General features: G+C 40.3%; 2 protein-coding genes across 3 annotated transcripts in view; one reads left to right on the forward strand and one right to left on the reverse strand.

Moving 5' to 3' along the window:
• The first annotated feature begins 372 nt into the window (after window positions 1-372).
• On the forward strand, window positions 373-10444 carry tm4sf4 (transmembrane 4 L six family member 4). Its single transcript, XM_035787416.2, has 5 exons — window positions 373-744; window positions 2978-3067; window positions 8085-8230; window positions 8776-8963; window positions 9340-10444. Exons 1-5 carry the CDS (start codon window positions 571-573, stop codon window positions 9342-9344), a joined length of 603 nt encoding a protein of 200 aa, XP_035643309.1. The 5' UTR covers window positions 373-570; the 3' UTR covers window positions 9345-10444.
• Window positions 10445-13457: 3013 nt separating this feature from the next.
• Window positions 13458-14549, reverse strand: part of LOC118394193 (WW domain-containing transcription regulator protein 1-like) — a 79771-nt gene continuing 78679 nt past the window's right edge. For both annotated transcript variants that reach the window (XM_052465206.1, XM_052465205.1), the window contains exon 6: window positions 13458-13835. In XM_052465206.1, coding sequence (XP_052321166.1) covers window positions 13651-13835 — 185 coding nt within the window. In that variant the 3' untranslated portion in view covers window positions 13458-13650. The remainder of the gene's footprint in view (window positions 13836-14549) is intronic.

Here is a 14549-nt window from a genome sequence, read left to right on the forward strand (position 1 = left end):
TAGCAGGTAAAAGCTAGTATTATCCCAAACGTACTCCTGTTGATAACCCAGTGTGATATGATAGGATTTAATCTATTGTCCCCGAGGGGAAAGTAGAGAGTGTTGCTTCCACATAAATACATAGAGTCAATTGATACAACACACATAGATGAACTTCTTCGTGGTTAGATGACGACTCCAATAGGTCACCAATGTGTTCGATAACTCCAGCCTCTGTCAGGGCTGAGGCCAGGCAGACAAATCCTCTAGTAGAATATTAACCAGACCAGATGGTTGCCATGGCACAACTGCTGTAAATTCAATTTAAGGCAGTGCCATCATGACATCATCATCCAGCCAGTGGTGTGTGTATATATATATATATACACCCCTCCCCAATCTGAGGGACTTGAGACCGTTTGCTGGTTCTGGACAGATAGGCTATAGTCCTAGATAGGAACCTACAGTACAGTACAGTTTAGGTGTGTACGAGTTTGTGTGGGAGCCCTTTGGACTTTTAGAGAATCCCTCTTGGCCCTGTGCTGTGTGACTGTTTTAGCAGCTGAAGTGATTGTGAACCATCGACCGACCATGTGTTCGGGTAGTTTTGCCAAGTGTCTGGGTATCACCCTGATCCCCCTGGCCATCCTGTGTGTTCTCTGCAATATCCTGCTCTTCTTCCCTGGGGGGCTGGTCGCAGAAGACAATAACCACATCACCAATGAGGTGTTTTACTTTGGGGGTATCATGGGATCTGGTGTTATGGTAAGTCAACTGTTACTGGGGGAGTGGAAAATGCCAGGGCTTTAGGAATGGGGCTTTTAAATAACTTCTAATACTGTAACTCTTTCATGTCAAAATGTCTCATTTTAACGGTTGTATTTGAATGTCTCTATTCAACATGTGGTGAAACATAGAATGTTATAAATATTGGATTGAGTCTATCAGAAAACAGGTGAACAGTTAGGTAGAAATACATGTGTAGTTACTGGCCTGGAGGTTCTGTCTACATGACAGGGGGGCTTTAGTGAGATGGATGGCCCTTTTAAAATGCTTTGTTTCCTTCTACACAATCTAGGCTCAGGATATTCATTGAGAGGTCAGGATATTGACTGAGAGGTCAGGATATTTATTGAGAGGTCAGGATATTCATTGAGAGGTCAGGATATTGACTGAGAGGTCAGGATATTGACTGAGAGGTCAGGATATTCATTGAGAGGTCAGGATATTCATTGAGAGGTCAGGATATTCATTGAGAGGTCAGGATATTGATTGAGAGGTCAGGATATTCATTGAGAGGTCAGGATATTGACTGAGAGGTCAGGATATTCATTGAGAGGTCAGGATATTGATTGAGAGGTCAGGATATTCATTGAGAGGTCAGGATATTCATTGAGAGGTCAGGATATTCATTGAGAGGTCAGGATATTCATTGAGAGGTCAGGATATTCATTGAGAGGTCAGGATATTCATTGAGAGGTCAGGATATTCATTGAGAGGTCAGGATATTCATTGAGAGGTCAGGATATTCATTGAGAGGTCAGGATATTCATTGAGAGGTCAGGATATTGATTGAGAGGTCTGGATATTCATTGAGAGGTCAGGATATTCATTGAGAGGTCAGGATATTCATTGAGAGGTCAGGAGTGGGATTGGTGGAAATCATGTGTAGTCTATTATGCTCTGTGTCCATGCATATTGTATATTGCATTCACGTCTTCACTACAAGTCCCCTGTATGAATCAGAAACCAAATGTATGAGAACGACAAGTGTTTTCCTTTAACTTAAATTATAATATTGAGGACAAGATTTTGTAACCAGTGAGTGTATTGTTTGATGTATAATCTTTATATGAGGTGCAATTGAAATGATCAAAATGAAAGCCTTTGTGAGGGGGGTCTTGTCTTGTCCATTATGCTTGTGTGATTACAGCACTGTCAGAATTTGAGGAAAAGTTTAGGAAATGATCACAGTGTTCAACGTTGCCAGTTTGTTTCTGCTTCTAAAGCTGTTGTCCTTCATGTCCCCTGATGACAGAAACACTCTGTACTAATCTGATTCCAGCCAATATGATTGTCTGGCTATAGGGAGTATTTAGAACTGGTTTCCTGGTAGTATCCTAATGGTTGTGTATCCTAATGGTTGTGTATCCTAATGGTTGTGTATCCTAATGGTTGTGTATCCTAATGGTTGTGTATCCTAATGGTTGTGTATCCTAATGGTTGTGTATTCTAATGGTTGTGTATCCTAATGGTTGTGTATCCTAATGGTTGTGTATCCTAATGGTTGTGTATCCTAATGGTTGTGTATTATAATGGTTGTGTATCCTAATGGTTGTGTATCCTAATGGTTGTGTATTCTAATGGTTGTGTATTATAATGGTTGTGTATCCTAATGGTTGTGTATTCTAATGGTTGTGTATCCTAATGGTTGTGTATTATAATGGTTGTGTATCCTAATGGTTGTGTATTCTAATGGTTGTGTATCCTAATGGTTGTGTATCCTAATGGTTGTGTATCCTAATGGTTGTGTATCCTAATGGTTGTGTATCCTAATGGTTGTGTATTATAATGGTTGTGTATCCTAATGGTTGTGTATTCTAATGGTTGTGTATCCTAATGGTTGTGTATCCTAATGGTTGTGTATCCTAATGGTTGTGGGTAGTATGATGTATTTCTGTCCAATAGTTGTGTATCCTAATGGCTGTGTATCCTAATAGTTGTGTATCCTAATAGTCGTGTATCCTAATGGTTGTGTATCCTAATGGTTGTGTAACCTAATGGCTGTGTATCCTAATGGCTGTGTATCCTAATGGCTGTGTATCCTAATGGCTGTGTATCCTAATTGCTGTGTATCCTAATGGCTGTGTATCCTAATGGCTGTGTATCCTAATGGTTGTGTAACCTAATAGTTGTGTAACCTAATGGCTGTGTATCCTAATGGCTGTGTATCCTAATGGCTGTGTATCCTAATGGCTGTGTATCTCTTTCTGAGCAGATGATCTTCCCAGCGCTGGTCTTCCTGGGCCTTAAAAACAATGACTGCTGCGGTTGCTGTGGCAATGAGAGTTGTGGAAAGAGATTTGCAGTGAGTACATGGGAACAAACATATCCATAGTAACTTTCCTATATACTGTAGGTGTTCTATTCAGTTAAGGGCCTGATTCAGACTAGGAAATGTTACGGGCCTGATTCAGACTAGGAAATGTTAAGGGCCTGATTCAGACTAGGAAATGTTAAGGGCCTGATTCAGACTAGGAAATGTTAAGGGCCTGATTCAGACTAGGAAATGTTAAGGGCCTGATTCAGACTAGGACATGTTAAGGGCCTGATTCAGACTAGGAAATGTTAAGGGCCTGATTCAGACGCCTGTCCTACAGGCCTTTTCTACGCACTTCTCAGTAGATGGTACTCAGACTTATCTTATGCAGGTCCATAATGCTTTGCAGGCGTGGTTCCCCTGTGCACGGAATACATTTTATTCAACCGCTGAAAACCCTCCCACTTGTTGGCCAACAGATCTTCTTGTGGAATTTTGCATACAATAGTACATTTATCTAAAGCCATCTCTTGAAATTTGGTTTACCTTGAACGACAGACTCACTAGAATACATGGCGAGAACGGTTCAGAATATTAGGGATGAATGACAAAATGCTATCTAAATACGTGCATATCATCTCCTGTTCAGCACCAATTGGTAGATTATAAAAAAATACTCTGATCTTGAATATTATATATGGTTAGAAAAGCATCAATAAAAACAACAGGTTTGAAGCACCTCATTATATTGGTGAATCAAAAACACAGTGGTTTGACTAATCGTGTTTAATCCCAAAAAATATTGGATGTTGAGAAAAGTGTACAATAGAGATTGGGCAGTAGTTTTATAAATCTCCCCTAATAATCCTCACTAGTCATGGAACTGTGATGACAACGATCCAGTCGTCGTGAACCGTGCGCCAGGTATAAACTGCTACAGTATGGTCTGTGTTCCATAATGATTCAAATAGGTTACATGTCCGACATTATTACACTGTTTGTAATACGTTAGCCAAATATGATCCACTAACGCTAGAGATCCTCAGGAACAACCACACTAACGTGACAGAGGAAAGAAAGGGAAACTAACAATTTAAAGGAACAATGCTAAATGTAAGGAAACTAACACTGAAAAGAGACATTTATAAATGCATGTGGGTATAAATGACGGTGGCTACCGATAGTGGCTAATATTTAACAGGATACACATTGTAAAATATACAGTGAAAGATCCGGGCCTATAATTAAAACGTTGTAGAAATCATAAATCAACTCGGTAGGTTTGACGCCACACTGTACTTTAGGCTACAGAAGCGTATCGCTTGGGTCTCCACATGTCATCCCACGTTACAAGGCCAGCGTTTCATAAACTTACTGTGGAAAAGGTGCTGTGTTGATATGTTGATATGTTGATATGTTGATGTGTTGATGTGTTGATATGTTGATATGTTGATATGTTGATGTGTTGATATGTTGATATGTTGATGTGTTGATATGTTGATATGTTGATGTGTTGATATGTTGATATGGTGATGTGTTGATGTGTTGATATGTTGATGTGTTGATATGTTGATGTGTTGATGTGTTGATATGTTGATGTGTTGATGTGTTGATGTGGTGATGTGTTGATATGGTGATATGTTGATGTGTTGATATGTTGATGTGTTGATGTGTTGATGTGTTGATATGTTGATGTGTTGATATGTTGATGTGGTGATATGTTGATGTGTTGATGTGTTGATGTGTTGATGTGTTGATGTGTTGATGTGTTGATATGTTGATGTGTTGATATGTTGATGTGTTGATGTGTTGATGTGTTGATGTGTTGATATGTTGATGTGTTGATGTGTTGATATGTTGATGTGTTGATGTGTTGATATGTTGATGTGTTGATATGTTGATATGTTGATGTGTTGATATGTTGATGTGTTGATGTGTTGATATGTTGATGTGTTGATGTGTTGATGTGTTGATATGTTGATATGTTGATGTGTTGATGTGTTGATATGTTGATATGTTGATATGGTGATGTGTTGATATGTTGATATGGTGATATGGTGATGTGTTGATGTGTTGATATGGTGATATGGTGATATGGTGATGTGTTGATATGGTGATATGGTGATATGGTGATGTGTTGATATGGTGATATGGTGATATGTTGATGTGTTGATATGTTGATGTGTTGATGTGTTGATATGTTGATATGTTGATGTGTTGATATGTTGATATGTTGATGTGTTGATATGTTGATGTGTTGATATGGTGATATGGTGATGTGTTGATATGTTGATATGTTGATATGTTGATGTGTTGATATGTTGATGTGGTGATATGTTGATGTGTTGATGTGTTGATATGGTGATATGTTGATATGTTGATATGTTGATGTGTTGATATGTTGATATGGTGATATGTTGATGTGTTGATGTGTTGATATGGTGATATGGTGATATGGTGATATGGTGATGTGTTGATGTGTTGATGTGTTGATGTGTTGATGTGTTGATATGGTGATATGGTGATGTGTTGATGTGTTGATGTGTTGATGTGATGTGATATGTTGATGTGTTGATATGTTGATGTGTTGATGTGTTGATGTGTTGATATGTTGATGTGTTGATGTGTTGATGTGTTGATGTGTTGATATGTTGATGTGTTGATGTGTTGATATGTTGATGTGTTGATGTGTTGATGTGTTGATGTGTTGATATGTTGATGTGTTGATGTGTTGATGTGTTGATATGTTGATATGGTGATGTGTTGATGTGTTGATGTGTTGATGTGTTGATGTGTTGATGTGTTGATATGTTGATGTGTTGATGTGTTGATATGTTGATATGTTGATGTGTTGATGTGTTGATGTGTTGATGTGTTGATGTGTTGATGTGTTGATGTGTTGATGTGTTGATGTGTTGATATGTTGATGTGTTGATGTGATGTGTTGATGTGTTGATGTGTTGATGTGTTGATGTGTTGATGTGTTGATGTGTTGATGTGTTGATGTGTTGATATGTTGATGTGTTGATATGTTGATGTGTTGATGTGTTGATGTGTTGATGTGTTGATGTGTTGATGTGTTGATATGTTGATGTGTTGATATGTTGATGTGTTGATGTGTTGATGTGTTGATATGTTGATGTGTTGATATGTTGATGTGTTGATGTGTTGATGTGTTGATGTGTTGATATGTTGATGTGTTGATGTGTTGATGTGTTGATGTGTTGATGTGTTGATGTGTTGATATGTTGATGTTGATGTGTTGATATGTTGATGTGTTGATATGTTGATGTGTTGATGTGTTGATGTGTTGATGTGTTGATGTGTTGATGTGTTGATGTGTTGATATGTTGATGTGTTGATATGTTGATGTGTTGATATGTTGATGTGTTGATATGTTGATGTGTTGATATGTTGATGTGTTGATGTGTTGATATGTTGATATGTTGATATGTTGATATGGTGATATGTTGATATGTTGATATGGTGATATGTTGATATGTTGATATGTTGATATGTTGATGTGTTGATGTGTTGATATGTTGATATGGTGATATGTTGATATGTTGATATGTTTCGCTTTGCTGCCATATGACTGGTTTCACGTTTGTCTCCATCAATTATAAGGTAAAATACATCTAAAACAATTGTCATTTATATTTACAATCCCTTTATCAAATCGGTTTACTCATTCACCCAGCTCTTATCAATAGCTCTTATCAAGTTGTAAATGACAGTGTACAGAGGATGGTGTTATTTCTTATCAGGAAAAAAAACAAGTAGATGTTGTTCCACTCGGAACCTTATTCATCGTTTCATCGTTTCATTATGAGGGAATGATGTCGCGGTCAGAATACGGTGTGGACACAGCTCTGACACACCTTCATTGTTGGGGCGGCAGGTGGTAGTTAGAGCGCTGGACGAGTAACCGTAAAGGTTTGCAAGATCGAATCCCCAAACTGACAAGGTAAAACAATCTGTCGTTCTACCCCTGAACAAGGCAGTTAACCCACTGTTCCTAGGCCTGTCATTGTAAATAAGAATCTGTTCTTAACCGACTTGCCTAGATAAATAAAAGGTAAAGAAAGTAGATAGATGTTGTTCCATTTGGAACCTTATTCATTGTTTCATAGTGAATAAAAGGTGGTGGAATTATGAGGGAATGATGTCACGGTCAGAATATGGTGGAGGCACAGCTCCACCACACCTTCATCTTCAAGGTGGAGATCTCATTGATCTCCACCATTTAGAATGCTATTCTAAATGGTTCAGTTCAAAGGTCAAAATGTAGAGAGTAAAGAGCATAGAAAGGGAATTATGTTTCATTTACGCACGCTGAACTCAGGTCTGGGAATTTACCCTTAAAGCACAGGGCATCCAAAGCAGTGCGCCATACTTGTAGACCTAACCAGCCTCACACACACACACAGTAGATATAACACCTAGATTTTGATCGCCCCAAAGCAGGGAGTTCAACTGACATTTCCCATGCCTCCTAGGGACAGAGCCTCCATTATATTGGTGGCCAGCAGATAGGAGAAACAAAGAGCTCTTACCACCTGATCAATAGTATCATTCCATCTCACACTGGTACCGTACTGCATCGTAGGAGGGTGCTGTTGCTTTCAACTGATTTTGGGCAAAAGGATCAATTGATTGTTTGCCCAATGTTGCATTGGTTAGTTCAAAGGAAATAACTCTTGCTAAAAATACAGTATCAAACTGATCCCGGTATGAGACCTGGGCCCGTATCCACAAAGCATCTCAGCGTATATGAGGGCTGATCTAGGATCAGTTTAGCATTTTAGATCACAATGAATCAGATTTATATGGGCAGATCCTAGATCAGTACTCACCTACTCTGAGACGCTTTATACGGGCCCTGAAGTCCATCCCACCATCAGTATGAACCCTGAAGACTAGTGCTAGTTCTTCCTACCACAGGTTTTAACATGGTCTTCTTAAGTCACTTTTCTTGGATAGACTGGGTTCAATACCCAGATTGATTGATTGATTGATTGATTAAATTGGACCTCTGTAACTATGATCAGTTTCTTCTCCTCAGATGTTCACCTCTATCATCTTTGCTGGGGTGGGGGTTCTGGGGGCCGGCTACTCCTTCATTGTGTCTGCTGTTGCCATTCACAACGGACCCAAATGTCTCTTTACGAATGGCACAACAGAGATGTGGACCAATCCGTTTGTCAATGGGTAAGAACCCGTTTTACCGGCTCAAACACATTGTTGGTAATACATTGTTCATGTTGTGACACACTGTATGTAAATCACTCACTCACTCACTCACTCACTCACTCACTCACTCACTCACTCACTCACTCACCCACTCACTCACTCACTCACTCACTCACTCACTCACTCGCCCATTCACCCGCATTCATCATGAATTACACATGACACTGTATGTAAATCACTCACTCACTCACTCACTCACTCACTCACTCACTCACTCACTCACTCACCCGCATTCATCATGAATTACACATGACACTGTATGTAAATCACTCACTCACTCACTCACTCACTCACTCACTCACTCACCATGAATTACACATGACACTGTATGTAAATCACTCACTCACTCGCCCATTCACCATGAATTACACATGACACTGTATGTAAATCACTCACTACACTCACTCACTGATTCACCCGCATTCATCATGAATTACACATTACACAATTTATGTGCAGTGTGCTGAGTCTTATTCAACTCTGAACTCTCTGTTGTCCACCAGTGACTACCTGAATAACCACACCCTGTGGGAGGGCTGTAGAAAGCCTGAAGGCATCGTGACCTGGCACCTGACTCTGTTCTCCATGCTGCTGGTCATGGGTCTGCTCCAGGTTGTGCTCTGTGCCATCCAGGTCGTCAACGGTCTCATCGGGGCCATCTGTGGAGACTGCTGCGGCTGCTGTGGTGGGGGTAAGAGGACCCTGTTGTATTGAAACAACCTCTAGTCTAGCCCATAAACCCAATTAGTACACATTTTTTTTCTCCAGTTGACCACACCTAAATTAAATGTATTAAATATGAGACTCGGAGCTGCTCAGCCCCAGACCTAGCTCCACCCCTAGCCCCACCCCCAGTCCCATCCCTCCAATAAGGGCTAGACCCTATTCTTCCACCTGTGTCACTGACCTCTCAGCCATGTGTTATCTGACCATGAACTCCAGTAAGCTAAGCAACAATTAGCTCATCCATGATTGACACACCAATACACTGTATAAATATGTTTGTGTTTGAGTAAGACTTGATTTGAATCTTTTTGGAAAGTTATAGTCCTGTGTTTGTTTTTCAGAGTAGTGATGATGCCGTCTGAGGATCCGTGAGCCCCTCAGAAGAAGACCGAAGACTTCTTATATCAACGACATTGACTGGCTTTCTATGAGGTCCATATGATTTTGTTAAATATTTGTAAAAAAAAAATAATATAAAAATAACAATTTATTTTTAAAATCGACCATTTCCAAACCTACCTAGCTTGATGGCCTTTTGCTTGGGTGGTCAGTCTTATGACAGCAGAGGACATTTAAGAGCCACATTAAGTATTTCTATATTTAACTTTTTAAAATGTAATTAAATCAAACTTCTTATTCAATACGTTATAAACATGAAAGCACTTTCAACATTTCATAGTATAATTCCATATTAGTTTGTACCTTAAAAAGACAGAACACTCGGTATCTATTAAATATTAGTCTCTGGGCTTATTTCAATATTCAAAAACACACGAAAACCCCCTTCGTAGAGGTTTATGACAGTGTGTGTACACTGTGGGCCACACCTGTGTGAGTCTTATCGGAGAAGGCTTGTGGGTGTCATTTTATAACTTTATTCTTCTAGTTCCTGTTTAATGGAGGGACATGACGAGATTCCCTCCTCTGTGTCAATGTTTACTGTAACGCCACAGGGTTACTAAGGAGTCTGTCGTGCCGGGTTTTCAGCGACTTTATGGTGGGTTCCGCTATATTATACAAAACACACTGCAATGTAGCTTTCTCCAACCCTATTTACATATATCGATGGTAGAACCTGAACATTTACATTCTTGTTAGAACATTCACCCAGGACTCTCTGGAAAACAGAGGCAATTGTTACTGAGTGGATTATCCTAGCTAAATAAATACAAATGAAATTAAACTTTTACTTTATATACATTTCTCTGGGTAGACCAAGTTGGCCTTGGTGGGAGGTAATTGGACGGCTCCCTAATGTATGGAGTGGAATTATGAAGGTGGGGGGGGGGATGTTGTTTTGTATACTAGCTTATTTTACCTAGAGAGTGATGTTCGTAGGTCATTTTTGGTTCCGTATACAGCTGTGTGTGATCTGTGGCTTGTTGTGATAGTGATCTGTGGTGATATTCTGTAATAAATGGCATCAATAAAAAAACAACACAAAGATCCACGGTTCTGACGCCATTTTATTCTTTATTTATTTTTTAAAAACATGTTACTGTAATTTTCAGACTCCTTGCCGAGGTTACATCATGTAAAAATGAAGTCCACACTCCTGGGATAGGATACAGTATGCGGCCATTTTGTTAGTCTGATTTTCACCACCAATGAGCATGCCTTCAACATTCCAAGAACCCTGTAACTACTGACAACACACCCCCGTCCCCATCCTACCATGCAGCTGTAGCCTAGCCACTGCGCTATACTGCGCTATATATTGCTACATCCTGTCTATTCCATTCCATGTCATGCCACTCTATGCACCTTTAGTCAAAATATGTGCTCCACACCAAACCATTTCCTCAAACCCTTAACGGTATAACACCACCTCTGTGTTCTATGTTCTCGTTGAATCTCTCTCTTTCATCTGGTCTTAATATCCCCCAAAGTATAGATTTACAAAAAGACAATCTGATACAAATGCTATCATCCATTTAACTTTTGTCCTTCATACTGGTGCAACCTTGAATTGTGTCCCCAGTAATGGTGCACCGACAGCCCTGCCAAGTTTCCCCCCCTCGAGCCTGGAACAGCACATTATTCAAACGAAAACACCAAACTGGGAACCTCCCTGATACAGAGACACCAAGAGAGGCAGCTGTGTGATTGGATTAATAACCTTGTTTGATTCTAAAAAAGACCTCATCACCTCTCACTGGAGCCCTTTTCATCAGCTGTGCATGAGTTAGCATATTGCTAGCCCTGTCAGCTGGACCTGGGCATGAGTTAGCATATTGCTAGCCCTCATGAGTTAGCATGTTGCTAGCGCTGTCAGCTGGGCATGGGCACGAGTTAGCATGTTGCTAGCGCTGTCAGCTGGGCATGGGCACGAGTTAGCATGTTGCTAGCCATGTCAGCTGGGCATGGGCACGAGTTAGCATGTTGCTAGCCCTGTCAGAGCTAGCCTTCTTTGGCCATGCCTGGGTAATAGAGGCCCTCCAATCTCTGAAACCACACCACATCGTCACACACCCTTTCCCCCAACCCACACAACTCCAAGGACACAGGTGGTAGTGATGTGATAACTGTGTGCCCCCACTTCAGCTCGTCACCTCTCACGCCCCTCTTCACCTCGTCCCTTCTCACACCCCCAGTGTGTTTTGGCGTGCATTGAACACCCCCCTCACCCTCCCTAAACTCAACAACCCCCCCCTTAATTCACCTGCCCCTACCAAGGATCCATCACTTCCTCACCTTCTTAGTTCTAACGTTCTACATAGTAACCAGACTCAGTATAGTCACGATATAAGGTCGGGCTATAGACCACCTATCGCTAGGAATAGCAAATATGTCAATCAACATGCAAATACAAAAACTGAGACAAATGTAGAAAAAAAAAAAAAAGATCAGAGCAGATTGTGTTGTGGAGTTGGCATGTTAAAAACAAGATCCGAATGCCAACCCCATGCCATGCCAACCCCATGCCAATCCAATCTGACAATTCACTAGAAATCCTCTAAAAACATGTAGGCACAATAACCTCTGACCCTATGAAAAGACTATTGTTGCATAATTCCCCGTAGAACAGAAGGGGGGAAAAAAAGTGTCCTTTTTGCAAAACCCCCCCCAAAAAACAGACCGAAGACCAAGGAGAGTTTGCGTATGAAGGATTATCAAGCGTCAACGCATATTGAAACAAAAACGTCTGGTGATCATCTAACTTCAACATTCACTTCATGATCAGATATATTTCAATCATTTTGCTGATTTGTAGTGCTTTGAAATCTCAATTTCATTTAAAAAATAAAAAACATTTTAAAAAATTGAACAGAAGAAATAGAATCATAGCTCTTGATAAATACAAAAAATGCTAACTATATTATAAGTCCTACAAATGGCACCAGATGCAAAGAACCCATGTAGGCTATTTTACAGATCAGAAAAAAAAACAAATACTATAGTATGATTTTTTTTTTTTTTAAGTGTACTTATTAGAATACAGAATTTGACATTGTTTCATAACTGAGGCATGATATTTTAGTGTTCAATTAGCTACATTAGAGTACAATTATTAAAATGACAAAAAAACTAAAAACAGTTCTGTTTAAAAATCAAACTAAGTACAATTTAAAGTTTTAAAGCTTTTGTAGTGACATTGTAGCGAACAATAGGAAACATTATTTGGTATACAACACACTTTGTTCCCATGGCTACTAATGCTGATGTAGAAGTGAATCTGTAGTTAAAAAAAAAAAAAAAAATTATGAACAGAAACAACAGTAACAGTGTGGATTTTTAATTCAAACCCAAACTGACAGTTAAAATACTGTTGGTGATTGATCATTTGTTAGAGAAGAAGGTTTACAGTGCTGTAGCCGACAGACGTGCACTACTAAGAACCTACAGATGGGACAGCCTTGTTGCCAGTAAAGAGCCATTTCATAACTACAGTAGCTTAAGCAATAGCGCCACCTATTGGTAAAAAAGCCTCCCTGCATACATTTAGTCATGACAAAGCAATACCATTGGACGCCAATACATTTCTTTTCACCAAGTACTTGTTCCACATAGAGTGTCAACCCAAGAGAGACAGGAAAGCTGTAAAAAATAACATCTATTGTGATTCAAAAACCAGGGTGGGGAGACAGAACATACAAAACTACTCACTTTTGTTACATTACAGTATTCACTTTAACACGTGTCCTGATTTGATTTGATTTTTGTTCTCTCAAGGCTTTGGTTAATACTCTTTAGATATCTTTAACCTGAACTGAACTCAGATTGATAGGTGGTCGGGCAGACAGATGGGGTATTATTACTGGACACGTGAAAAAAAAAATCAAGCAAGCTGATTTGAATAGGTCACCAAAGGCAGCACAGACAGAGTCTTTAGATACGTGGAGTCTTTCGTCCTGTTGGGCGTGTGTGTGTGTGTGTGTGTGTGTGTGTGTGTGTGTGTGTGTGAAGATGTGTGTGTGTGTTTGTAGAAGGTGTGTGTGTGTGTGTGTGTGTGTGTGTGTGTGTGTGTGTGTGTGTGTGTGTGTGTGTGTGTTTGTAGAAGATGTGTGTAGAAGGTGTGTGTGTGTGTGTGTGAAGGTGTGTGTGTGTGTGTGGTGTGTGTGTGTGTGTAGAAGGTGTGTGTGTGTAAAGGTGTGTGTGTGTGTGTGTGTGTGTGTGTGTGTGTGTGTGTGTGTGTGTGTGTGTTTGTTTGTTTACAGCCAGGTGAGGAAGGGCTCGCTCTTGTTGAGGACTGACTCCACATCGTTGAGAATGGGGATGAGGTCCGCTCCCTCCAGGGTTCCCAGGTCCACATTGGTTCCTGGCAGGGAGTCCAGGAAGTCTGGGAAGCTGCTGTGCTGAGACACGTTCATACTGCCCGCCTGGGCCATGCTCTCACCTGGAGGGAAGGGGGGAGAGAAGGGGGAGTCAGAGTCCGTGAGAGAGAGAGGGCTCGAGAGAGTAATGATAGCAGTTTAATGGTGACGTGGTGGTGGTAGTAGTAATGGTAGTGGTAGTAGTAATGGTGATGGTAGTGGCAATAGTAATGGTAGTGGTGGTGGTGGTCGTAGTAATGGTGGTGGTAGTAGTAATGGTGATGGTAGTGGCAATAGTAATGGTAGTGGTGGTAGTAATGGTAGTAATGGTGATGGTAGTGGTAATGGTGATGGTAGTATTAATGGTAATAGTAATAGTAGTGGTGGTGGTAGTAGTAATGGTGGTTGTAGTAGTAATGGTAGGTGTGGTAGTAATGGTAGTAGTAGTGGTGGTAATGATGATGGTAGTGGTGATGGTAGTGGTAATGGTGATGGTAGTATTAATGGTAATAGTAATAGTAGTGGTGGTGGTAGTAGTAATGGTGGTTGTAGTAGTAATGGTAGGTGTGGTAGTAATGGTAGTAGTAGTGATGGTAATGATGATGGTAGTGGTGATGGCAGTAGTAGTAATGGTGATGGTAGTAATGGTAATGGGTGGTAATGGTGATAGTAGTGGTGGTGGTGGTAGTGGTGGTAGTAATGGTGATGGTAGAGTAGTAGTAATGGTAGGTGTGGTAGTAATGGTGGTGGTAGTGGTGGTAGTAATGGTGATGGTAGTGGTGGTAGTAATGGTAGTG

The sequence above is a fragment of the Oncorhynchus keta genome, chromosome 1, assembly GCF_023373465.1.
Source record: "Oncorhynchus keta strain PuntledgeMale-10-30-2019 chromosome 1, Oket_V2, whole genome shotgun sequence".
NCBI lineage: Eukaryota > Metazoa > Chordata > Actinopteri > Salmoniformes > Salmonidae > Oncorhynchus > Oncorhynchus keta.